This window comes from Rhinopithecus roxellana, chromosome 13, assembly GCF_007565055.1.
Source record: "Rhinopithecus roxellana isolate Shanxi Qingling chromosome 13, ASM756505v1, whole genome shotgun sequence".
Lineage (NCBI taxonomy): Eukaryota > Metazoa > Chordata > Mammalia > Primates > Cercopithecidae > Rhinopithecus > Rhinopithecus roxellana.
The window spans coordinates 19,141,053-19,168,276 of NC_044561.1; the positions used below are offsets into that span (position 1 = coordinate 19,141,053).

Consider the following 27,224-nt stretch of genomic DNA (forward strand, 5'->3'; position numbering starts at 1 on the left):
TCTGGAATTAGAACTTGTGCTCTGCATTGTTGTAATAAATCTCCCCCCCATAAATTTATAGGTATAGAAATTATAATCGGCTGAATAGTCCCAAGTTGCACATCAGACCCTTCACAATGCGAAACATAACTACTTTGATATACTTCAGGGGCTTTACCAACTTCAACTATGTTAAACTATGTTAAATTGAATTGGCCATGCGGATCACCAGTGTTACAGAGAAATGATTGAAATGTCTGCTCCTGTATCTACCACACCTTTAAATTTCTTTCCCTGAATAGTTATTTCACAGGTAGGATGTTTATCAGTAATTTAATTCACCCAATAAGCTGCTGTGCCTTGTTTATTTGTGCTTCCAAATCCTCCTGATCATTTAATTTCACTTTTCCCCATTTCCACATACGGCATAATCAGGAGCTGTGCTATACGCTCTCCTGCCTCTGCTTTCCAGGAAACAGACGTAGATATAACAGTTTGAATTTCCCCATTGTAATCTAAATCAATGACTCCTGTATATATTTGTACTCCTTTTAAATTTAAACTAGACCTTCCTAGAAGTAATCCTATCATCCCCAGTGGCAAGGGTCCACAGACCCCTGTTGGAACTTTTTGCGGGAGTTCCCCAGGCAGAAGGCAGAGATTTTGTTTATGGCCAGTTTTGGGGCTAGTTTATGGCCAGATTTGGGGGCTTGTTCCCAACAATTTGGGAAAACAAAGAGTGTGAGAAACGGGTAAAATTTAGATTTTAAAAAATGTTCAGGGCCAGGCATGGTGGCTCACACCTGTGATCCCAGTACATTGGGAGGCTGAGGCAGGAGGATCAGAAGGTCAGGAGTTCGAGAACAGCCTGGCCAACATGGTGAAACCCCGTATCTACTAAAAATACAAAATTAGCAGGGTGTGGTGGCAGGTGCCTGTAGTCCCAGCTACTCGGGAGGCTGAGGCAGGAGAATCACTTGAAACCAGGAGGTGGAGGTTGCAGTGAGCCGATATCACGTCACTACACTCCAGCCTGGGCAACAAGAGCAAAACTCCATCTAAAAAAAAAAAAAATCTTCATTCACCATAATAGGAAGTCATTAGATATCTGAAAACTCATAAATTTAAAAATTGCATAGGGCAGGGCATGGTGACTCACACCTGTAATCCCAGCACTTTGGGAGGTTGAGGTAGGCAGACTGCTTGAGTGCAGTAATTCGAGAGCAGCCTGGGCAACATGGTGAAACCCTGTTTCCATTCAAAGAAAAAAATACAAAAAATTGGCCAGGTATGGTGGCGTGTGACTGTAGTCCCAGCTACTCAGGAGGCTGAGGAGGTAGAATCACCTGAGCCCAGGAGGTGGAGGCTGCAGTGAGCCAAGATTTGTCACTGCACTCCAGTCTGGGAAACCGCAGTGTCTGGAGACCCCGTCTCAAAACTTAATTAATTAATTAATTAAGTAAATATTGTACAGTAAGATGTCAATAGACGATGGACTAGAAAGCTACAGCCCCTTCTTTCCTCACAGAGACACCAAGTTAACAACAATATCCCGACCAGAATACCTCTGTGAGAATCCTATAAACAAGCTGAGAAATTAGAGCACCTAGGCCGTTGTAAAACCAAGAAGGGATTTCAGTGAAAAGGGAAGGACAATTCATAGCATTTGGTGTATCCATTAGTGCTGCTCCCCTATGCCGTACAGTACAGAGCAATCAGGAGAAAATTCTTCACACTCAAGCTCTCCCCTTGGAACAGAAACAAAAGAGCTGATCTTCCAACAAACATTTGGACTTGTGTGGGGGCTGCCCAGGGGGCTGCTTTCTGTTTCACCTGACTCAAAGCACTGATGGGATTAGCGCCAGAATTTTGGAAGCCACTAAAAACAGAGGGAAGAAGCACACTAGAGCCGCAGTTCCGCAGCCAGATGCCAGGAAGAGCAAGAAATCAAAACAGGTTCAAGAAGTTTTAGAACTCCAGCCAGGCGATTGGTGAGGGTCTTCCTCTGCATAAAGCCAGTATGCAAAGACTGTAAGAGGTATTCGTTTTTTAGATATTCAAATCTCGGTTAAAAAAAAAGGTTACAAGGCACACAAACAAACAGAGAAACAAGGCCCAATAAAAGAACAAGATAAAACTCCAAAACTTGACCTCAGCCGTGCGTGGTGGCTCACGCCTGTAATCCCAGCACTTTGGGAGGCCAAGGCGGGTAAATCACTTGAGGCCAGGAGTTTGAGGCCAGCCAGGCCAACATGGTGAAACCCCATCTCTACTAAAAATACAAAAGTTAGCTGGGGACTGCATAAAGAAAATGTGGCACATATACACCATGGAATACTATGGAGCCATAGAAAACAACGAGTTCATGTCCTTTGCAGGCACATGGATGAGGCTGGAAACCATCATCCTCAGCAAACCAACACAGGAACAGAAAACCAAACACCACACATTCTCACTCATAAGTGGAAGTTGAACAACGAGAACAAATGGACACAGGGAGGGGAACATCACACACCAGGGCCTGTTGTGGGGTTGGGGGCTAGGGGAAGGATAGCATTAGGAGAAATACATAATTTAGTTGATGGGATGATGGGTGCAACAAACCACCATGGCACGTGTATACCTATGTAATAAACCTGCACATTCTGCACATGTATCCCAGAACTTAAAGTATTTTAAAATATACATATAAAAGTCACAGGATGTTTGTGATAGTATCTATTACACTGATGTTGCCATCACATAGTCGACTATGTGGAGACTCCAAGTGAAATTTCTTGCAGTTGTTAGAGACATGGAAAATCTTTATTTCTAGATAAAAACTCAAAAATTTTACAAAAACATTCAGGATTTACAGTCTAGAGCTCTAACATTGGAATCTTTTCCAACTTTAAAGTTTAATGATTTACTTAAATCCAAAAATAGTAGGTTGCAGATGTATTCAAACAGTGTGCCTAGGTAGTATGCTTATATATTAAGATTAAAATGGTCTTCTAAAGTTTACTAATTCTAATATAATCTTTATTGTTTCATGTAGACATATCTTCCCGATTCCCAGGATAATTTAAACAATTCAAAGCAACTATTGACTTAGTTCTAGATTGGGATAGCTATTTATGCATTCAAATCTTTAGATATATATTTCAAATTAGAAATGTGTGCTGGTTGTGGAAAGTTGACTTAGAGCCTCAGGTAAGTCTTGTTTTTGTTTTTGTTTTTTTGAGATGGAGTTTCACTCTTGTTGCCCAGGCTGGAGTGCAGTGGCACAATCTCGGCTCACTGCAACCTCCTCCTCTCAAGTTCAAGCGATTCTCCTGCCTCAGCCTCCTGAGTAGCTGGGATTACAGGCATGCACCACCACACCCAGCTAATTTTGTATTTTTAGTAGAGATGCAGTTTCTCCATGTTGGTCAGGCTAGTCTCAAACTCCCGATCTCAGGTGATCCACCCGCCTCAGCCTCCCAAAGTGCTGGGATTACAGGCATGAGCCACTGCGCCCAGCCACCTCAGGTAAGTTTTTTTTTCCATGTGAACACATTGCTTTCGATTGATGTTATGCCCAGAGCAGACAACTAATAAATACCCTTTGAATTAAATGAGTGATTAACTATAAATATCACAATACATGTTACTTGGCATAATTAGATATATCTAGTCCTTGCTGTGACCTAAGAAAGGAATTCCTTTCATTAAATGTTTAATGTCTCACCCTGTTCACAGCTGGAGTTACTGATTCAGTTTGATGTGAATTCAGACTTATGAAAGACCCATCATTATAACCTGCTCTTATGCTTCCTATAGTATTAGAACTTCCAACTTGTAGGCAAAATAGATATCCTTCATATTCTTAAAAACCACAAGAGGCCGGGCTCAGTGGCTCATGCCTGTAATCCCAGCACTTTGGGAGGCCGAGGTGGACGGATCATGACGTCAGGAGATCGAGACCATCTTGGCTAACATGGTGAAACCCATCTCTACTAAAAATACAAAACAGCCAGGCGTGGTGGCAGGCGCCTGTAGTCCCAGCTACTCGGGAGGCTGAGGCAGGAGAATGGCGTGAACCCAGGAGGCGGAGCTTGCAGTGAGCGAGATCGTGACACTGCACTCCAGCCTGGGCAACAGAGCAAGACTCCGTCTCAAAAAAAAAAAAAAAACCCCACAAAAAATCTCCCTTTATTCATAATAAACATAGAATTAGGTATTCTATTAAACTGAACAACAGAACTAACTGGGAGTGACCGCATACGCTCTATCACAAATTGCCTGAATGTCTGAAAACGTCAGTGGGCCATTTCACTCCGTGCTGTGCCACAGGCCAACCACGAGGGCTGTCAGTGACTCACTGCATGGGTCACCCAGGGCATGTGGTGCTGAGGCTGTCAAACAGCAAGACAGGGCTGCATCTAAACTCAGGCCTCTGCTAAGTGTCCAAACTCGAGCAAGATGCTAAAGACTTTAGAGACGTTTCCTTTTCTATAGATGGGGTTATAACACTCACCCTGTCAGTTTCTTGTGTGTGTTGACAAGGCCAGCATGTGACACACCAGGGGCAGAGTTGGATGGGAACCGTCTTCCTCAGACAACATGGTCCTCATAAGCATCAACAAAATAAGGAGAGCTGGAGAGCAGGGTGTCTCCAGCTGTGTCAGGACTGCAGCAGGGACTCAGCAACAGTCAGTCTCTTTCTCGTTTCATCCAAATCATACACTGAAAAAAAAGGTGGGGTTATCATGGATGTTTATATGGATTCCTGGGATCAGGCAAATACACCTTTCCTTGTCATTCCTTCAAGAGTTATGTCAACACAGAAACTTGCACACAAATGTTCAGAGCTTTATTCAGGATTGCCAGAAACTGGAGGCAACCAACATGTCCTTCAGTAGGAGAATGGATAAATAAATTCTGGTACCTACAGACAATGGAATATCATTCAGTGAGAAAATAAATGAGCTATCTAATCATGAAAAGGCACACAGGGACCCAAAATGCATACCACCAAGTGAAAGAAGCCAAAAAGGCTGCATGCTGTATGATTCCAATTACATGACATTTTGGAAAAGGGAAAATTACATAGAGAGTAAAACACTCCATGGTTGACAGGGGTTGGGGAGAGGAAAGGATGGATGGGCAGACAGCCCTGGCTGTTTAGGGCAGTGAGATCACTGTGTGCAATTTCACCACAACGGTGGACCCATGACAGCGTGCAGGTGCCCACACCCATTGAATTAAGACCACAAAAAGGTATTAATTACATCAACTATGAACTTTCATAATGAAATAAATCATGTTTTTTAAAAGTGGACAGTTTTGTTCAGTTACTGTCTACTTTCTGAAATGGAGACGGTGGAGTGCTTCCACGGCTGTGAGGATAAAAATAGCTTAGAGAATGTAATAACTAAAACAGGTGCGTTAACATTGTTAAACTATTTTATTCTCATTAAAAAGCATTGCTTAAGTATATTTATATTTAAAAATTGAGCAAGGAGTGTAAACACATTAACATAATTCTCCTCTAGCTCCACTCAGAGGTCAGGACTGCACGGCTCCGCTTGCACCTGCGAAACACAACAACCTTTTTCAGCGTCATTAAAATATTTCAGCCGGGCGCGGTGGCTCACGCCTGTAATCCCAGCACTTTGAGAGGCCGAGGTGGGCGGATCACAAGGTCAGGAGATCGAGACCATGGTGAAACCCCATCTCTACTAAAAATACAAAAAATTAGGCGGGCGTGACTCCGTCTCAAAAAAATAAATAAATAAACAAAGTAGGAAAGTATGGTTACCATATTGTATGATGGCACCTCATGTTGCTTATTTCTTATATAATGAAGTCATAAATTGAGCTCACAAAAATATTTATATTAATAAAATGATTATCATTGGTAATGTTTGAGTTTTCCTTGTACATGTTTATGTAACAACAAAAAAGTTTTTACTATTAAAAATGATTTTTTAAAAATTGGAGCAAGCCTAACCTTCATTTTATAAATACAATAACCTGAGACTCATCAGGGCTGGTGACTCACACAGGCGCACACCCAGCATTGCTGGACATCGGCTCAGGATCCAGAATGAATTTGAACAATTCATGCTAAATTAATAAATGCACTTTAAAATAGGCCCATAGTAATCCCAAAGTAACAAACCTGTGGAATTTGTAAAAGAAGATGTTTATGAATGAGAACGTGGCCTTTCGACATTAGTTCTGATTCTCCCCTTTCTCAAAGAATCAACAGTCTCTACTTTCCCATTACGAGATTTCAGAGGAGAGCCTGGTGGCACTTACAGCAGACACCACAGATGTCTGAGGGTTTCGGTTGAGGACGGTAAAGGCTTTGTTTGTTTCATAAAACCTTTGTTTTCCGGGGGAGAAAACACAGGCTGAGTCTAAAGTCAATCCTCCCATTGAAATTTTTTTTTTTTTTTTGAGATGGAGTCTGGCTCTGTCGCCCAGGCTGGAGTACAGTGGCCGGATCTCCGCTCACAGCAAGCTCCGCCTCCCAGGTTCACGCCATTCTCCTGTCTCAGCCTCCCGAGTAGCTGGGACTACAGGCGCCCGCCATCTCGCCCGGCTAGTTTTTTGTATTTTTTAGTAGAGACGGGGTTTCACCGGGTTAGCCAGGATGGTCTCGATCTCCTGACCTCGTGATCCGCCCGTCTCGGCCTCCCAAAGTGCTGAGATTACAGGCTTGAGCCACCGCGCCCAGCCTTTGTTTATATGTTATCGATAAATCTTGATGTGTACAGAAAAGTAGTTTTAAAGAATAATAATTTAAAATAATATCTTGACTTGTAATTTCAGGGACTTTAAGAAAATTCCTGCAACTGCTTTTTAAAGGTTCTAGTACAGTTTTCTATGTCTTACAGCTAAATAACTACAAAGAGCTAACTCTTCTCACATTCTGTATTATAAATATGTAAGTCAAAAAAGGAACAGAAAAAATCATAAAAACACATGCATGAACAAAGGGGCCTTGGCTTACATTTAATTGCATCTGCCAGTGCACATAGGTGACAGCAGAATTTTTGTGTGTAATTTTACGAGTGGATTGTTGTCAAAATAAAAAGTGTCTACTATCTCTATTCAGTGGTGTATTTGCACAAATGGTGAACATATTCGTAGAGATAGTGGGAGAAATTTATTTCATGGCTTACAAGAAGACAGGTTAAGTTGGGACATTTAATTGTTTCATTAATGCTACATTTTATAATGCGCTTGTATGGGCGTGGTATTTACATGTATTATAACAACTTTTAAATGCTCCATGTTACAGATAGAATCACTGGAGAAAGTACTAACTGATATTTCCTTTGTATGTGCTTTGAAGGCACCAGGAAATAATAAAGCCGCCCTTTTCCCTTTTCCCACCTATTTCCTGAAGGCCAAGCTGTGCTTTTGCAGATTAGGCCTCTCTGTAACACACACACACACACACACACACACACACACACACGCAACGCATATGGCCTTTATGGGTTTTTTTTTTTTTTTTTGAGACGGAGTCTCACTCTGTCGCCCAGGCTGGAGTGCAGTGGCCGGATCTCAGCTCACTGCAAGCTCCGCCTTTCGGGTTCCTGCCATTCTCCTGCCTCAGCCTCCCGAGTAGCTGGGACCATAGGCGCCCACCACCTCGCCCGGCTAGTTTTTTGTACTTTTTAGTAGAGACGGGGTTTCACCGGGTTAGCCAGGATGGTCTCGACCTCCTGACCTTGTGATCCGCCCGTCTCGGCCTCCCAAAGTGCTGGGATTACAGGCTTGAGCCACCGCGCCCGGCCGCCTTTACGGTTTTAAAGGAGGAAAAGAGAATTTGCCTGGATAACTTTCACCTAAGTATTTTCAGGGGAGATCTAGAATCATCTAAGGGGTTAAGCTGGACTAGCCAATGGAAAAACAAAATGAAGATACCGGGGAGATATTCCCAGAACAGTAGCATTCCTAATGGGCTAGGCCCTAGTCACATGCAATTCCCCAGATGTGGTTGGTGTGGCCAAGGTTCCCGCATGTGACGGCTGCCTTCCTGGCACTTCTTGTGCTGTGAGGAGCATCCCCTCCCCAGTGCCAGGGGCAGTGGTCCTCTCACCCCCTTCAGAGTAAAGGGCCAGCAGTTGGCAGTCACAGGAAAAGTAGTGAGACAGGAAGGTGAGGAGCATGAAGTGCCACCATACCTGCCTCCAGTGTCTGGCACAGAATATGACGGGGAACCTCCGTGAATTGGAATCTTCCATATCTTCACACATGTGAGTTTCTGCTAGATATAATTTGACTTATAAAAAGAAAGAAATATGGCCTTCCTGTATCTAAATATTATAGAAGACTTAATGATTGTAACCTGGATGTTTTCAATTCTGAGATGCTATTAAATCAATATTCATCACAAATGTATTGATAATTTTTTAGAAGAACAGAAGAGATCTCATCATATTTAATGCAGTATATCAATTATAAGATGCATGCTAATTCCAGAAAAAGTAAAGCATAAAAAAAATCTGTCTTAGAATGGAAAAATACAGTAAACTATTTTTTTTTTTTTTTTTTTTTGAGACGGAGTCTCGCTCTGTCGCCCAGGCTGGAGTACAGTGGCCGGATCTCAGCTCACTGCAAGCTCCGCCTCCCGGGTTTACGCCATTCTCCTGCCTCAGCCTCCCGAGTAAGCTGGGACTACAGGCGCCTGCCACCTAGCCCGGCTAGTTTTTTGTATTTTTTAGTAGAGACGGGGTTTCACCGGGTTAGCCAGGATGGTCTCGATCTCCTGACCTCGTGATCCGCCCGTCTCGGCCTCCCAAAGTGCTGGGATTACAGGCTTGAGCCACCGCGCCCAGCCTATTCTTATATTTTACAAGTATTTAGCAAATTATTGAGCTAGGCCATGTGGTCTACCAAAGGAATAAGATATCTGTTGTTATCATTTTATTTTATTTCAATAGTTTTGGGGAACAGGTGGTTTTGGTAAAATGCTAAAGTTCTTTATTGACGGTTTCTGAGATTTTGGTCCACCCATAGCCCAAGCAAAGTACAGTGTACCCAATGTGTAGGGTTTTATCCCTCCCACCTTTCCCCCTAAGTCCCCAAAGCCCACTTATCATTCTTAGGCCTTGGAATCATCATCATAGCTTATGTCCCACTTATAAGAAAGAACATACAGCGTGCAGTTTAGGTCAGCAGAGGGCTCCAGGGGACGGGTGGGGCAGGCCAGGACATAAAAGAGGGCCTAGAGCCAGGGTTACCCGGGAGAGGGTGGACCCATTTTGCCAAGGACCCTAACCCTAAAAACTGTAACCCTTACCCTTAACCCCAACCCTAACCCTAAACCTTAGCCCTAACCTTTAACACCTTACCATAACCCCAACCCTAACCCCTAACCCTAACCCTAAAACGCTAACGCTAAAACCCTAACCCCCAACACTAAACCCTAATCATAACCCTAAACACAACCCCAACCCTAACCCTAACCCTAACCACAACCACAACCCCAGCCCCAAGCCTAACCTTAACCCTAACCCCTACCCCCAGCCTTTCTTACCTTATACATCTGTCCAGATACTCCAGTAGAAGCAGGGACCCTTGGTTCCCAGGTGTGCACCACTGCATCTGGCACAGGACTCTGTATCAGTCCCCAAATAAGCACCCGAATGCTCACAGTGCAGCCATGCAGTGGAAGCCCAGGGTGTATTCTCACCTCCAGAACCAGGGCCCAGCGGCTGCATCAGGCTGATCAGGGCTGAAGTGAGCTGTGGCACCCAAGGTCTTCGTAAGACCAAGGCCATATTGTGCCTCCTATCACAGAGCGAGACGCAGAAGGCTTCAAAGTCAGGGGCCCTTCCCTGATGACACTCCAAGCACAAAGTACTGGACTTTCACACAATGAGGCTGCACACATTATTCTGTTTAAATCCCCACCTAGGCCACTGGGAGAAATGGTGATAGAGGGACCCTCATGTTGCCCTGTGGTATACATGCTCTGGTTCATACGACTGCAAGCCATTTACAAGAAACTCAAGCTGAAACGCTACTTGTTTCCAACTTCTTGTTTGCAGAGAATTTACAATTTACATTCCAAAACAGACAGCCACAGAGCACACTACTTCTCCTCTGAAGTCGCTCTGAGGGCCTCCGCATCAGTCCAAAACCTGGAAGACTGGTGGACAAGAACTGGGATGTTGATGGGGCACTGGATACTTGCTGGACACCAACCTCCTCTCACCTAACCTTACAGACGGCCCAGATCTCACCTGCCCAAATCAGACATGTTAACACACACAGCTCTCAACAGCAGGACTTACAGACACAAAACTCCAAGGTAAAGGATTGTCTCAACTCCTTGGTGTCTCAACGAACTAAAACACTGCCTAGCACAGGTGCACCATCAACCTTATTCACTACATAAACCTCTGTATATTTTATTCATCTTTGATTGTGGAAATGATATGAACAAAAAGATGTTTTATAAATTGGACTAAAGACCTTTGAGGTCTCTTCACAGGATCCTATCTGGTGGACCCCCAAATCTGCCAACACAGAGAAGTCATTCGCAAACATGTGCAGGGCAGAGGCCAGACAAAACCATCTCTCTCAGCCTCAAAGTGGCCTGGCAGTCACAGGAACAGCCATGTGGGGTCTGGCCTGTACGAGGAAGTCAGGCTTTTGGTTTGAGGCACCCTACTGCACCACAAAACCAAGTTCTGCCTAACGAAGAAAAAACAGCCCACTCACTCTCCCTAATATCCCAGGTGGTAATCTAAGAGCAATATCTGCTTGACACCCCTCCTCCTCCACCCTCCACATCCAAGCTATCACCAAGGCCCTGGCAATCCTACCTCCTAAATGTCTCTCAAATCCACTTCTCTCCCTTCGGAGTCCAGGCCACCAGCATAACTTCTGCATGTGTGTAGCAGCCTCCTCGCAGGATCTAAAAATGCAAATCCAGTCATAGGCTCTGTGAAAAGAAAATCTTGGGGCCCTAAAATTACTAAGCTAAAGGGAAAAGTCAAGCTGGGAACTGCTCAGGGCAAACCTGCCTCTCATTCTATTCCAAATCACCTATCTCCACACTAAGATAGGTGCACATCCAATCGCCTCCTTTGGAGAGGCTAACCAGAAACTCAAAACAACGCAACATTTGTCTCTCACCTACCTGTGACCTTGGAAGCCCCCTCCCTGCTTCCAGTTGTCCCCACCTTTCTGGATGGAAGCAAGGTACCTCTGACATGTATTGACTGACGTCTCAGGTCTCCCTAAAACCAAGCTGTGCCCTGACCACCTTGGGCACTTGTCGTCAGGATCTCCTGAGGCTGTCACGGGTGCACGTCCTCAACCTCGGCAAAATGAACTTTCTAAATCACCTGAAACCATCTCAGATAGTCAGGGTTCACAGCTCCCTTTCCCGAACCCTCCCAGGAGCCCTACGTGGGCGCCCAGGTCCTGCATGCTATTGTGGCCGAGGCTCACCTGGAGCAACTCAACTCTTCCTTACAGCCTCATGAACTTTTCAGTTCCTAAAGCTGTTTAGCCTGTGAAAGGAAAATGAATCTGAGGGCCCAAAAATCACTAATCTAAAGGGGAAAAAGCTGGGAACTGCTTAGGGCAAACCTGCCGCCCCTCCCCTTCTATTCAAAGTCACCCCTCTGCTCACTGAGATAAGTGCATATCTGATGGCCTCCTTTGGGGAGGCTATTCAGAAACCCAAAAGAATACAACAGTTTGTCTCTCACCTACCTGTGACCTGGAAGCCCCCTCCCTGCTTCAAGTTGTCCCGCCTCTCCCGACGGAACCGACGTTCATCTTACATATATTGATGTCTCCTGTCTCCCTTAAATGTATAAAACCAAGCTGTGTCCTGACCACCTTGGACACATGTCGTCAAGACCTCGTGAGGCTGTGTCACGGGCGTGCGTCCTCAACCTCGGCAAAATAAACTTTCTAAATTGACTGAGACCGTCTCAGATATTCGGGGTTCACAAGCCCATGCATGGGGACGTCCCCTGGGGTAGCGCCCCTCCTCCACTGAGCTCACTTGCGTCCTCCTCGTGCGTTGTCTTCAGAAGAAATTTCACAGCTACTTGGTCCACACCTGTCGGCCCTACAGGAACCGCTGTTCTCCACAGGCACATAGGCGGCGTACCTGCTGGGCTGTGTCGAGAGGACCAGGTTCCTCTCCTAATTCCCGCTCAGTTAATAACAAATGTGACAACTCGAGAAATTTGCTCAAATTTACCCCATCAAATAAATAAAAAATGGAGAAAGCTGGACCTGCGCCCCCCACCGCTGACGTGCTCACCCCTAGGCGGGCGGAACCCACTGAACCCTCAGTACCAACCACACCCACAGCCAGGACACCCAGTACCGCACTTGGCCGCATGCGCACTCTCTGCGGCCCTCCCGCCAGGCGCCGCGCTGGGCAGCCCGCGCCCCAGCGGGGTCCTTCAGGCCTTCTGCCGGGCAGCCTCCCTCGGGGTCCTTGCGCGGTTGCGTAGCAGCTGCGAGGACGCGGGCCGAGCCGGAAGCAGAGTGCGCTGCAGCGCGAGCTGGGCCGGCGGGCGTGGTTTGAGACCGCGCAAAGTCCAGGCGGGCGGCAGGGCCAGAGGGGCCGCTGGCCGCGGGCAGGCGACCTGCAGCGTCCCTGGTCTCTCCAGCCCTCACTCAGGACCGCACGTGAGGGCAAATCCACCCCGATGGCTGGCTTAGCACGCGGGATCAGCCCCTCAGAGGCTGCCCTAGAGGTCTGGGCGGGAGGGCGTCCCGGTCGGGGGAAGGACGGAAAGGTGGCTTCGCGAGGCTGTTGTGGGGGGCGGGACAGGCAGCCTGGCGATGCCTGGACATGGTTGGTGCCCAAAAACATTTATCGAAAGATAGCTTGCCCACTTAGATCGCAAGGACAGCGACAACCAAGTCCTCGCCCGTAAGCGGTGGCTCACGACTGTAGTCCCAGGGATGCCGAGGAGGGAGGATCGTTTGAGTCCAGGAGTTGAGGGCTGCAGTGAGCCGTGATCGCGCCACTGCACTCCAGCCTGGGCGACAGAGTGAGACCCTGTCTCTAAACAAAAGAAAGAACCTCTTCAAGCATGGAGCCGTGCAGCTGGATTTGGCTTTCTGTCGCTCTCTCTACAGGGTACAGGTGAAAGGGGGCAGACCCCTCACCATGCTTTCCTAGCATCTGCCGCTTCCCAGGAATTGTGTCCCTGGATAAACAAGGCGAAGTCCCTGGCTGTGCAGAAGCAGTAGCTGTGTGGTGGCACAGTCAGGAAAACTTGGGGGCCCTGTTGGTATTTTCTACCCCTGACCCGTGTGCATACTTCTGTCGTTGCTCTTACCACAGTAGACTCTGCTATCATTGTGTCTTACATCCCCTGAACCCTGTGCAACGTCTGCTCATGGTGAATGCTCAGTAAGGTTCACCTATTGCTGCTATCTCGTCATCATATCATTTCTATGTGCCCACCTAGCTAAGAATCTGGACTGTGATTACATTCTCAGGAATGTTTGCAAAGTCATATTTAGGTGTGAGGAGAGTAAAACAGAGCTAGAGATTATGTTGTACACAGCCTTTGGCACTGGATGCCTGGTGAATGTCTTGCGCAAATGGGTAATGTGAGGAGCAGCATTTGGGATGCACAGGACTTAAAGTATTTGTATATAACATGTTATTGATGCCTGTGTGTCATACTCTGCTACTCCAAGTCTAGTAGTCAATTGCATACCATATCTGAGTCCAGCACTGAGGGAAGCAGTCTAGATGGAGGTACAGCGGGGTATAATCAGCATTTAGGAGATACTTGAAACTAATAAAGGTTGAAACACCACTGGAGAAGGGGGTTAGGGGAATTGCATGTGTTGAGAGACGGAGAGGCAGGTACAGATTACAGTAGGATGGAAAATGAAGGGGAGGTAAAAGGCATGAAGAAGGCAAAGGATCACAAGTGTGGGTCAGGCATATTTGACTGTGTGTCAGTGTCATTCAGTGGTGAGAGCTCAGGCTTTCTGGCAGACAGTGTCTCATGTCAACCATGTGACTGGGCACTGTTTTTTTGTGTGTGTTTTTTGTTTTTTGGTTTTTTTTTTGTCCCTGTTTTACAAGTAAGGAAACTTTTGTATGTTGAACTTGTAAATACAGGCCGGGCACGGTGGCTCATGCCTGTAATCCCAGCACTCTGGGAGGACGAAATGGGCGGATCACTTGAAGTCAGGAGTTCGAGACCAGCCTGGCCAACATAGTAAAACCCTGTCTCTACTAAAAATACAAAAATTAGTTGGGCGTGATGGGAGGTGCCTGTAATCCCAGCTACTGGGGAGGCTGAGGCAGGAGAATCACTCAAACCTAGTAGGTGGAGTTTGCAGTGAGCCAAGATCGCACCACTGCACTCCAGCCTGCGTGATAGAGCAAGACTCCATCTCAAAAAATAAAAAAAAGAACTTGTAAATACAGAATACTGTCTCTCCAGGTGGTCATGGGAGGTGTGACCTTAAGCATACCTGCAATAGGAATATATCATAGGGAAAACCACCCTAAGAGAATCTTGTGGGTACAAGGTTGCAACCCCAAGGCTCAGCATGTGGCAGGCAAGTTGGTGATGAATGGAGAAGGGTGTGAGCGTATTCTTGGGCCCCTCTCTCGTTGGCTCATTGTCTCTCCTGTCCAGGAAGAGGAGGAAATAAATTTGGTTGAGGGGACTTATCTCTGACAACATCCTCTTGTTGATCTTCCCAGATAGTGACAAGACCCTCCCGTCCCCTGAGCTCGACCCCTCTCTACAGCTAGGAGCCAATGGCAGAAGACAGAACCAAACCCACTGAGCTGGACCAAGGGAAGTATGATGCTGATGACAACGTGAAGATCATCTGCCTGGGAGACAGCGCAGTGGGCAAATCCAAGTATGTTGAGAGATTAGGGAAGAAATATCAGCCCCAGAGAGGGTCTGGGTCATTTAAAAAGTCCTCCAGAGGCAGAGGAGCATGACTTCTTGGGGCTGGTGAAGGAGCAGTCTTGGCTGGAGTCCAGATGTTCACGGAGGAACAGGGGGAATGACAAGAGCAGTTGTGTGTGTTGGGTGGAGGGGGCAGGTCATAAGGACTGAGGAATTTGAGTGTTTCCTCTGAGCCCTGAGAGAACATGTGGAGCAACTGAGGACATTGTATGTGGTTTGTGGGCTGAGGGATGGCAAGGGCGGGGAGTGGGAATGGAAAGAGAAAAGTGACTATGCCACCGTGACAGATTGGGTAAAGGTGGTGAAGATGCTTTCTTGGAGGGACTCTCTGAGATAGAGAAAACTGGGTAGAACTGACGATTGACTATAATCATTGTGAAGATTGGCTTATTCTTTGAATGAATTTCGGTGCCTACATGCCACCCGGAGAGGTGAAGGGAGGCTCTGCGGTGCTGGCGGCTTGTCTCCATGAGATGTCCTATTTCTCATACCTAGGACTGGTGAGGGCACATGTCCATTTCTGCCTTCATAGCATGAGGGTACACTTGCCCCTGCCCAGAGAATTGGTTACGCTTATTTCCCAAGTACTCCAGGCCCACCTTGTTTTCTACCTTCATTTTTATAAACATGTCCTTTGACTCAGGTAGCTGTGAATAGTTCTCTGGGGGCTTTGCTGGTTTTTAGGCCATCTCCATGAATTTGAATTCTTTCTCTCTCCCGCTCTCTCTCTCTCTTCCGCACCACACAATCACACACTGCAGCTCTGGTTTAGTTTTTTTGTTTGTTTGTTTTGAGACGGAGTCTCGCTCTGTCCCCCAGGCTGGAGTGCAGTGGTGTGATCTCAGCTCACTGCAACCTCTGCCTCCTGGGTTCACGCCATTCTCATGCCTCAGCCTCCTGTGTAGCTGGGATTACAGGCATGCGCCACCATGCCTAGCTAATTGTTTTGTATTTTTAGCACAGGTTTTGCCGTGTTGGCCAGGCTGGTCTGGAATTCCTAACCTCAAGCGATCTGTCTGCCTTGGCCTCCCAAAATGCTGGGATTACAGGTGTGAGCTACCGCACCCGGCCAACAAGACGTGGCTTTCTGATTCCATCTTTAAGAGTAGTTAGGTCCACATGTGTTGTCTTTTTTCTTTGATAGCTGTATAACTTGACCTTTAGGGTCTTCCATTCCTGTTAATAATTGCCTATCATCGTTGTGCAAAGAGGGCACAGGCACACACCCCCACCCCCAACTAAGGCCGCATGGTGTGAGTACAGAGTAGGGTGATGGGGGAAATTTACAAGCAGAAAAGTCACAGCATGTGACTCCGTGGGTCCCAAGCTCTCATTATCCTGAGGGAGTTGTGCTTAGGCCAATAGTAACCAGTGCCTACTCTAAATATTTTTGGGAAAAGAAGACAGGGAACATCTGTGTATGTGACAGAGACAGAGGCAGCTTCCAAGAGCCTCCGAAGATAGCCTGCTCTGTTGTTGAGCTCAGGCCTGCCGAGCTGGTTCTCTGCTAAGCTGCAGAATGTCGGGAGGGAATGAGTCTCTGGGGCTTCTTTTTCTCTCCTTCATCCTGTCTTCCAGAGGCAACTTTTCCTTAAGAAAATCCCTCTGTGCCTGTGTTTTTATTCTTTCACTGCTTCTGCTTTGATGAGGCAAGTTTATGGATCTCTCCTCTTCCTCCTCCACTTCCTGAGCACGTGCCCTCTCAAGACAGTGTTCTGAGCTTGGGTCTTTTCCATTTACCATCTTAACCTCTGGCTGCGGAAATTTCTTTGTGTAATTTTCTATGTAATCTAAGAAGATGATGTGTCTTCTTTATAGTTACAAAATCAATCTATCTTCCTTTTACAATTGAAGCTGCCGTTTAAAGTCAGAAGTATAAAATCATGGTTAGAGTGTATTACACTGACAGACAGGCAAGCAGTGACCCTACAAAACATGAGGGAAAAATGTTGCAATGTAAAGAGAGTGGTCAGGGAAGGCCTGGTTGTAAAGGTAACATTGGGTCAAAGACTTGAAAAAAGCAAGGAGCAAGCCTTGCAGATATCTGGCAGGAGCATTTCAACAACAAAAGGAGGAAATGGCCAGTGGCTAGAACAGAGGGAGAGAAAAAGAAATGGGAGAGTTTGAACTGAAAGAAATGGGGAACCACTGGATGGTTTTGCACAGAGGAGTGACAAAGTCTGCCTAATTTTTTAACAGAATAACTGACTGCATTCAGAATAGATAGTCCCCTCAATAACCAATAGATCAAGCAGGTTCTCTTGTCTCAGCCTCCCGAGTAGCTGGGATTACAGGCATGTGCCACCACCCTGGCTAATTTTTTGTATTTTTAGTGGAGACAAGGGCTTCACCATGTTGACCAGGCTGGTCTTGAACTCCTGACCTCAAGTGGTCCACCCGCCTTGGCCTCCCAAAGTGCTGGGATTACAGGCGTGAGCCACTGTGCCCGGCTGGGAAATGGCTTTTGAACGGAAGGCACACCCTTGGCCTGGCCTCTGTTTCTCTGTGCATAACACAAGGGTAATTGTATGTGCAGCACTGTGCTGTGGTGAGAATAAAGATTTGAGAGCTTCACATGGGCTGGTGTGTGTACTCAGAGTGACATGAGCTGTTTGGTTATGACGGGTTGGGAATGCTGATTCCCAGGTGCCAGACTTGACCTGGAAACTGTGTGACTGTGGAGCGAAAGGGGGGAAACAGGTGGCTTCCAGGTTGTCAGCCTTAGGGTGATAAAGTTTGGGACAAGGGAGAGATGGAGACGCCATCTGACCACTTTGCCTGTTCTGCTTTCAGACTCATGGAGAGATTTCTCATGGATGGCTTGTATCCTTCAAGGTTTGAAATACCCCTTTTTCCTGTGGGTCTTCCCACGCTCATGTATCAGTGCCCCACTGCCCACCCCTTTGTAGCAGCAGCCCAGGAAGGAGGATTGGGTAAGTGAATGCACAGGTTTTGTTCCACACTTGTTTCTTGCCGATTGATCCACATGGCATTGCACAATCAGTGCTGTATATTTTGGAGCTTACTCATATTTGGATTTGTTTTATATTAAGAGGGCAGTACAATGGCAAACAGCAAATGGTTTGGATCTAATGCCTGGACTGAAACCCCAACTCCTCCTCCTCCTTAGTAGCTCTGACACTGGCCAAGTCATTTAACCTCAAAGCTTGGGCCCCCTACTGTTGAAAAACATCTCTGATATGAATGAACTTTGTAAAATAGGAGCTGCCAGCCCCACCTTCCTCCCATGAATTATTATATTGTATAGGTTTGGAGTGAGTTCCTCCCTTCAACTGGGAGATTTTTAAACAGCTTCCCAAGTGGATCCACTGAAAAGCACAGGTGAGAAGAGCCCCTGGAGCCTGCTGCTCCCTGTCCTATGCTCTGCACCCCAATGCTCAGTTGCCTTAAGATCTGAGTATGTGTTACTCCACCTTGTACCAAGTGCTTCTACACACCCAGCCCACCTGCAACATTTGGCTCTGCTTTTTACACTGTCCAGCTTCTTGCAGCCTCAGAAGGTGTTTATCCCCAGAGTTTAACCCTTTTTCTCAGGGTTTCACACATAGGCAGACTCCAAATTGATAGATGGCTTGTCAGCTGTAAGGCTTGTGGGAGCTTTTGTCCCTGGAATGGTCATGTTGCTACCTAGGGTCAGGGTTTCCTTTCTAGCCTGCGAAAGCTCCATCAATGATTGAGTTGGGGTTTCTGCATTTGCATTTTTCCAACTGCATAATGCCCTTTATGACACTTGTCTGTAAAATCCTGTTCTGCGTTTTACCTCAGACTTCGATGACCAGAACACACTTCCGTCTCCTGCCACCCCTCACTCTTCCATGGAGCTTGTACCAGTCATATGTGAAGCTGATCCTCTGTCTGCAACATTTGTTTGATTTAAAATCTCGGTAACTCCAAAGAGAAGAGGAGGGAGAGGATCCATTTCATCAAACCAAACACCCCTGCTCCCCACTCCTTCCTTACCTCCCCTTTTATTGATTTTGGTCCTTAACCTGAGTGCAGTCAGCCACAGCAGCTGTCCACGTACGCCCTGACCCTGTACAAGCACACAACCACGGTAGATGGCAAGACCATCCTTGTGGGTAAGTGGCACAGGGCCAAGCCATGCTGACCCTCAGGAAAGAGGAAATGGGAGACGAGGGGAGGTGAGGGAACGTTCATAAGGAGAGAGTCCAGAGGGGAAATGAGGCCCCAGGCAGGGATAAGGGGTGGTAGAGAGAACCCAGAGAGCCAGGAGCCCCGGGAGGCCATGGAAGCTGGAAGGAGGCACACAGGGGCCAGGTCCCAGCCCTCTGACCTGGCGTCCAGGGCGGCACCTGTGCAGGACAGGTTCAGGAAAGGAGAAGGCGGGGGGCTGTACCCACCTCAGGGAAGAAGAACTTAAGAGGCCTTCGACAAGGCTGTAGTTTGCCTAGCTTCAGGGGTTCTTATTCAGCCAGTTTAAAAAAATAAATGTGGTCAGAACACTATCTACCACATCGGGCTTTGACCTTCCATCGGGTCATAATCTTCTCCTTGGCCAGGCCACACAACCTGCCTGACTCTGTCTACCATCTGTGGTCAGCGCACGTGAGAAGTTGGACTAGTTTAGAACTTAGAGGACCCTGCATATCATGTGGGAAACAGGGGGAACCTATCTTCTCCCTCCTTGGGCTTCCAGTGTGTGTTGTCCTTCCTCCTGGCCCCTAACCCACGGTCTTCCCATACAGACAGGTGAACACACACCTCTCTCATCACACTCAGGTACACTGTGTTGAAGACACACGTGTAGAGCTGTGTGGTCTCTGTTTCTCCCTGTGTTCCCCGTGTACACTCACACACGTGCTATGGTTTGTGCCACATGTGTGTCGTATTTTAGTGACTTGCACAGAAATTTACCAGGCATGTGGGTCTCTGTGATCTCCAGCCCCCAACAGGCAGTCAGAGCTGTGTTCACATTGCAGACTTTTGGGACACGGCAGGCCAGGAGCGGTTCCAGAGCATGCATGCCTCCTACTACCACAAGGCCCACGCCTGCATCATGGTATGAGACGGGGTGGAGGTGGACAAAGGCACTGGGCAAGTCTGGCCTGAGGGGTGAGGGGCCTAGCAGCCCTGGGCCCTCTTAACCAAGTCTGGGTGTTGTGGGAGGGGGTCTCAGGGTCACCCGGGGATGTTTCAAACCACACCTGCTCCCCAGAGCTTCTTAGTGAGAAGGTGCCAGGTGAGCTCTCTGGAGGTGGGGTTGGGTGGAGAAAAGGTGGAACAGCAAGCTCAGGGCTTCACCATCAGGTGTAGCATCCCAGAGGCAAACATGTGCCAGAGACAGGGCCACAGTCCCTCTGACGGACCCACCCTGTCAGACAAGCTCCCAAGGCCTCTCTCTACTGTTGCCTGCTGCTTTTCCCTAGGGGGCACATGCTGGGACTGAGTAGATGCTGCGGGTCCCAGAGAACCTTCTCTCTCAGGCCAGCCCCTTGCCTCCCTCCGAGCCTCCCATTTTGTTGCCTAGGACGCAGTCCTTACGGTTCCACCCCAGTGGCCAGGGTGTGGTAAGTGCCTGAAATGCAGCTGAGGAAAGGGCTAAGAAAGGAAAAAGGAGCTCTGTAAACCTGTGTCCTACAGAAGTTCCTACCCGTGAATTCCCTGGCTTGGTTCTCAGGCCACCACTTTTAGATGCTGGAAAGGAGCATGTTTTTCTTTTGAGCCACTTAAAAAACATTTTCATGGCTGGGCATGGTGGCTCATGCCTGTAATCCCAGCACTTTGGGAGGCCAAGGTGGGTGGATCACCTGAGGTCAGCAGTTTGAGACCAGCCTGGCCAACATGGTAAAACCCCGTCTCTACTAAAAATACAAAAAATTAGCCAGGCATGGTGGTAGGCGCCTGTAATCCCAGCTACTTGGGAGGCTGAGGCACGAGAATCACTTGAACCCAGGAGGCAGAGGTTGCAGTGAGCCAAGATCGCGCCATTGCACTCCAGCCTGGGCAACAAGAGCAAAACTCCATCAAAAAAAAAAAAAAAAAAACCCACATTTTCATGAACATCATCCATCTACACTGCAGGAAGTAATAGACTAGTCTTCTGAATGATGAACCTAGCAATTGTCACCAAGTGAAAACCTTAGTCACTAAAATTTCTTGGAATAGCATTCAAGGTCTTGCTTTAACACAAAACCCCAAAACTTGGTGGCACAAAACCACCATTTTCTGATGGATCGGGAATCCATAATGTCTGAAGTGTCAGCTAAGAAAACTCCAAGGCTGGGTTCCAGGCTGGAACTGCCTGGGGCATCTCCCCACGCACACACTGGTACTTGGCTGGACCACCAGCAGGTTCTGCTCCCGTGTTTCTTCGCAGTTTGTCCATTGGGCCGATTTGGGCTTGCTCACAGAGTGTCAGCCAAGATCCCAAGATCAAGCATCCAAAGAGAACCTGGTGGGACTTGTATTTCCCTTTATGGCCTAGCCCTGGAAGTTACATGGCATCTCTCTGGCCATAGTCACAGAGGCAAGAAACAGAGGGCATCTCTCAGTGGGGAATCAGAGTCACATGATTACAAGAACACATGGGATGGACAGGTTGCCACCATTGTTGGCATGTATTAATAAAGTCTGCCATGGCACTCCATAGCATTTAGACACCCACCTTTCTAGCCCTACCTCCCACTTAGTGATTGTCTATAAGTATGCACAGCCTTACCTTGGCACTGAGAGGGATGCATGGCTGAGCAGGTGTCATCTCATCTGTAAGAAGCAATAGCAGAGGGAATCCAGAAGGAGCTGCTCTGTTCCGCTCATTGTCACCTGCTCCTCTGCACACCTTCCTTCATGCTCTTCCCTCAGCCTCTCCCCAGCTCACACCCCTTTACTTGAAACTCTGCTCATTTTTCAGGCCCTGCTTAAATGCCATCACCTCCATGCAGCCTCTTCTGATGTTTGTCATTAGAATTGTTCTTCCCTGTGTGCACCACCGATCACTTCCACAGCGTGGATTCTGTCTGTGATGCACATGTGCAGGATGCCAGGAGTGCCAAGGCAGAAAGACACAATGCTGCCCCCAGGAACTTACTGACTGGTGGGCACAGTACAGATACCAGGGGTGAAGACAGTGAGGATTCTTCCCTTCTGACCCTTTGCAGATGGTAAAGGAAGGAGCTCATCAGCTGATTCCCCCCACTGCCCCTTAAGAACAAAATCCCTTGAAAAATTCCAAAAGCTTTAACTCTGATCACTGTTAAGGTACTAAACAAGAGGATAATGGGGTAAGGCAAATGGGGCTAGTGTAGTGCAGCAGTCTGACCCTCAAGAGCAGAGGAGCTTGGTCCTAGCCGGTTTGGTTTCGGGCCTACTCTGGCATTTGGTATTTTGAGCTCACCTCTCTTTTTCTCTTGGAGTGACTGCTTCCTGCATCTGATGCATCTCCATGGGCTCCCCTCAGACCCTCTTCTGAAGGCCTGGGGTGTCTCTCCTGCCACCATGCCTGTGTCTGCAGGTGCCTGCCACCAGCCCCAGTCTGCTGCACGGGCCCTGGCGGGTAGAAAGCACTCACCTTCTGACCACACGGGGAGCTGAGGGTCAGAGACGGAGGAAGGCTCGACCCTCCACCTTGAAACCTTGAGATGGGGATGCTGCTCATTCTAGCCAGCTCCTCCTCGGCTCTCCAAACAAGGAAAGGGTGCTCAGGAAACCAGACCTGGACAAAAGGCATCTGAGCCTGGTGTGAGGCAGATTCCGGAAGTTTCGTTACAGACATCCTTTATAAGGAGTCTTCCTCGGGAATTCAAGACAACCTGGTGATTCATTGAAATTGGCCTGTGAAAGAGAATCCACATGGACTTCCTGCCGCCTCTTGAGGTGTGACAGCTGCTGACCCTCCCACCACCACACAGGGCGAGCCCCTAGCCCTGAGCTTGAACCATGTTCCTTGCACAAATAGCTGGGTGATTTAGAAGTGAGGTCAGCTGTGCCAGCAGTTACAGGGTGGTGGTTGTCTGTAACTTTAATCCACTGACTGTTGTACTATGGCAGTTCGGGCTCAACACTTGGGAGGAGCTCCTGTGAAGGGCACGAAGGCTCACTGTAGCAGCAGCTCAGTTGTCTTTCAGAGTTCTGCCCTTAGAGCTGGTTTACAGTGCTCATCCTTCTTGCTGATATTTTAAAATAGGTAAAAACAGGCTGGGCACGGTGACTCATGCCTTTAATCCCAGCACTTTGGGAGGCTGAGGCGGGCAGATCACCTGAAGTCAGGCGTTCGAGACCAGCCTGACCAACATGGTGAAACCCTGTCTCTAAAAATACAAAAATTAGCCAGGCGTGGTGGTGCGCACCTGTAATCCAGCTACTCAGGAGGCTGAGACGGGAGAATCGCTTGAACCCAGGAGGTGGAGGTTGCAGTGAGCCAAGACAGCACCACTGCACTCCAGCCTGGGCAACAGCAAGACTCCATCTCAAAATAAATAAATAAATTAAATAAATAAATAAATAAATAAATAAATAAATAAATAAATAAAAATAGGTAAAACCAATAAATTATGAAAACGTAATACAATTATGAACTACAAATAATAAAACATAAAAATTGTAAAAGGTTTAGAGGGCAGTCACAGTGGCTTCTGCCTGTGATCCCAGACAGTTGGGAGGCCGAAGCAGGAGGGTCACTTGAGCCCAGGAGTTGAAGACCAGCCTGGTTAATATAATGAGACCTCATCTCTACAAAAAATATACAAAATTAGCCAGGCATGGTGGCATGTGCCTGTAGTTCCAGCTACTCAGGAGGCTGAGGTAGGAGGCTCACCCGAGCCCAGGGAGTCCAGGGGGCAGTAAGCCAAGATTGTGCCACTGCACTCCAGCCTGGGGGACAGAGTAAGACCCTGTCAAAAAACAAAAACAAAAAGCAGAAAGAACAAAGAAGTAAACAAAAGCTTAAAATTAAAAGTAAATCAGCCAGGTGCAGTAGCTCATGCCGGTAATCCCAGTACTTTGGGAGGCCTAGGCAGGCAGATCACTTGAGGTCAAGAATTCAAGACCAGCCTGCCCAACATGGCGAAACCCTGTCTCTACTGAAAACATAAAAATTAGCCAGACATGGTGGCGCACACCTGTAGTCCCAGCTACTGAGGAGGCTGAGACAAGAGAATCACTTGAGCACAGAAGTCAAAGGTTGCAGTGAGCTGAGATTATGCCACCACACTCCAGCCTGGATAACAGAGTGAGACTCCGTCTAAAAGAAAAAAGAAATCAAGGCCTGTTGTGGTGGCTAACACCTGTAACCCCAGCACCTTTAGAGACCCAGGTGGGAGGATCCCTTGAGGCCAAAAGTTTGAGATGAGCCTGGGCAACATAGGGAGAGCCTGCCTCTAGAAAAAAAAATAATTTAAGAATTAATGGGTGCATGCTACTTGGGAGGCTGAAGTAGGAGGATCCCTTGAGCCCAGGAGTTTTGAGGTTGCAGTGAGCTGTGATTGAGCCACTACAGTCTAGCCTGGGTGACAGAGGGAAACCCTGTCTCTAAAAAGTAAAAAATAAAAGTAAATCAATAGTAACTAAAGTAAAACTCTAGAAACATTTACAGTTAATACAGAGGAACTTTAAAACAGTTTAAGCAATAAATATAAGAGTAGACTAAAAAACACGGAAGTTTACAATTTCTAACAGACTGTATCAATTAGCAAATTGATTCAATTTATGATTGTTAAAATAGGTGAATAAGATTAGATGACAAGATAACAAAAAAGGAATACGTTATTTATTTATTTATTTATTTATTTATTTATTTATTTATTTTCAGACGGAGTTTTGCTCTTGTTGCCTGGGCCGGAGTGCAATGGCATGGTCTGGGCTTACTGCAACCTCTGTCTCCGTAGTTCAAGCAATTCTCCTGCCTCAGCCTCCCAAGTAGCTGAGATTATAGGCATGCACCACCGTGCCCAGCTAACTTTTTGCATTTTTAGCAGAGACAGAGTTTCACCATGTTGGCCAGGCTGGTCTCGAACTCCTGACCTCAGGTGATCAGCCCGCCTCAACCTCCCAAAGCGCTGGGTTTACAGATGTGAGCCACCACACCGAGCCAATAATAAGATTTTTTAAAATATTTTTGCAACTGGAGACCCCAGGGGGCTTCCCTGAGAAAGGACAGCCTCTGTGGTCAGAGAGGCTGCAATTCAGAGCATTCCCACAGACAACGCCATGTGCTCAGGCTCACCTGCTTAGGTGTGTGAGTCACCTGGAGATGCGGTGCAGAAACATTGACACCTGAGCTATCTTTCTTCCTCTGCCCTTTGCAGGTGTTTGATGTACAGAGGAAAGTCACCTATAAGAACCTGAGCACCTGGTACATGGAGCTTCGGGAGTTCAGGCCAGAGATCCCATGCATCGTGGTGGCCAATAAAATTGATGGTGGGGCCATCCCTGCCCCTGGGTGTTAGCAATTCACTGGGGACCCACCACCACACGCTTCCTCCCCCATTCCTGGACAGGCAGCCTTCAGTGACGGGTCCTCCCTCCCACGATAAGATATGACCCTTGGTTACTTGCATTCTTCCCACCTTATAAAGAAGCCAGCTAAGCCAGCCTGCCCTCTTCCCAAGACACAGATCCCTAGTAACTGAACTCTTTCTAGGACATGTTTCCTAGTCATCCCTGCCTATCCCACTTTCTGGAATGAAGGCCTCCAGTGGCCCACCCTCCAAACCCTCTTCCCTTCCCTTGACAGACAGACCAATGTCCTACCTTCTCTCTACAGCAGACATAAACGCGACCCAAAAAAGCTTCAATTTTGCCAAGAAGTTCTCCCTGCCCCTGTATTTCGTCTCAGCTGCTGATGGTACCAATGTTGTGAAGGTATGGTCGACTGCAGAGGTAACTAGCAAGGTCAGGGTGCTAGGTGGTAAAGGGAAGCTGTGAAGAGAAGGGCTTACTGCAGGTGTGATGGAGAGAATGGGAACAGTGCATGGGCATGGGTGGCAGGGAGGGGAGAAGCTGATGAGCCTGGACTTGATGAGGCAGAAGTCCATTGACCATACATAGGTCAGGGTGATGGGGAGAGGCAAATGGAGGGGTAAGGTTGCTGATTTTAGGAATGGAGTATTGTGTAGTCTCACAGTGGGGCCAGTGGGGTGGACTGGGCAGAGTCCAAGGCACTCCCATCCACCATCTCTACCTCACCCGCAGCTCTTCAATGATGCAATTCGATTAGCTGTGTCTTACAAACAGAACTCCCAGGACTTCATGGATGAGATTTTTCAGGAGCTCGAGGTAGGTCAGGCCCACATTTCGGGTGGGATGGAAGAAACGGCGTCTCTTCAGGGATAGGGACTACAACGCAGTAGAGTGGCTCTCGCCTAACTTTGCCCCACTAAATGTCTCAGACCTGCGGCTGAGCAAATGTAGGGCCAGGCCTCACCTGCAACCTTGTTCACAGAACTTCAAGTTGGAACAGGAAGAGGAGAATGTGCCGGACCAGGAGCAGAACAGCAGCATCCAGACCCCATCAGAGGCGGTGGCCTCTCCCCACAGCTGAGGGCCTGGGGCTAGGGGTGGGTGGAGCCTTTTTAAAATACCCTTCCCTTCAACAGCTCTCCAGCTCTGAATGGAGAAACTCTCTAGGCCATCCCCTCTTCTACCTCCTGCAACCCATCCATCCGATTAGCCTCCCACATTCAAGGCCCTTAATGCAGAGATGAGGTCAGCACCAGCAAACTCTGGACTGGTGGAAGAAGTCCTCACCAGATCTCCTTGAAGCAGAATTAGGGATCAGTATCATTAACACCTTCCCCACCCCCTCCCCCAAGGCGGGCAGTGAAGAGAATCAGAAAACATGATTATGTGCCACTTTAATAAAGGAAATTTAGGCGTTGTTTTTTTGTTTGTGTTTTTTTCCTTTCCAAAGCTCACCTCAGGGACAATTCCTTGTGCTTCTGCCAAGGTAATGATTAACCCCCACCCACAGCTGAATCTGTGAGACCCCATTCTTTCCCTATGTGGTCTCCCATCATTTTTCCTCTTCATTCTCCCAATCATCTGGTTGGTTGGTTGGTTTGTTCGTTTGGAGACAGAGTCTTGCTCAGAGTTGCCAGGCTGGAGTTTTGTGGCGCAATCTCAGCTCACTGCAACCTCTGACTCCCTGGTTCAAACGATTCTTCTGCCTCAGCCTCCCGAGTAGCTGGCATCACCACACCCAGCTCATTTTTGTACTTTTAGTAGAGTCGGGATTTCACCATGTTGCCCAGGATGGTCTTGATCTCCTGGCGTGATCTAGCCACCTCGGCCTCCCAAAGTGCTGGGATTACAGGCATGAGCCACTGCGCCCAGCCCCAGTCGTCTGTTTTT

At 47.6% G+C, this 27,224-nt stretch overlaps 1 protein-coding gene and 1 long non-coding RNA gene across 14 annotated transcripts; one reads left to right on the forward strand and one right to left on the reverse strand.

The window, feature by feature from the left end:
• Positions 1 to 4,142: 4,142 nt before the first annotated feature.
• On the reverse strand, positions 4,143 to 12,341 carry LOC115892720. Of its 5 annotated transcripts, none has more exons than XR_004052619.1 (4): positions 11,692 to 12,341; positions 9,500 to 10,885; positions 8,145 to 8,224; positions 4,143 to 4,686 (listed from the first exon to the last, which is right to left on the reverse strand). It is a non-coding gene; the product is annotated as an uncharacterized LOC115892720 (long non-coding RNA). The 5 variants fall into 5 exon arrangements; XR_004052620.1 differs by having other exon boundaries at positions 9,500 to 9,753; positions 10,794 to 12,341; XR_004052621.1 differs by having other exon boundaries at positions 9,500 to 9,567; positions 9,656 to 12,341.
• A 96-nt stretch (positions 12,342 to 12,437) lies between these two features.
• RABL2B (RAB, member of RAS oncogene family like 2B) lies at positions 12,438 to 26,751 on the forward strand. Of its 9 annotated transcripts, none has more exons than XM_030914433.1 (9): positions 12,438 to 12,627; positions 14,681 to 14,844; positions 17,691 to 17,720; positions 18,918 to 18,997; positions 19,859 to 19,938; positions 25,181 to 25,292; positions 25,639 to 25,736; positions 26,067 to 26,150; positions 26,317 to 26,751. In XM_030914433.1, the coding sequence occupies exons 2-9, from the start codon at positions 14,738 to 14,740 to the stop codon at positions 26,413 to 26,415; spliced, it is 690 nt and encodes a 229-aa protein (XP_030770293.1). In that variant the 5' UTR covers positions 12,438 to 12,627; positions 14,681 to 14,737; the 3' UTR covers positions 26,416 to 26,751. The 9 variants fall into 9 exon arrangements, with proteins under 9 accessions (XP_030770293.1, XP_010353360.2, XP_010353352.2 ...); XM_010355058.2 differs by having other exon boundaries at positions 25,642 to 25,736; XM_010355050.2 differs by having other exon boundaries at positions 14,685 to 14,844; positions 25,642 to 25,736.
• Positions 26,752 to 27,224: the final 473 nt, after the last annotated feature.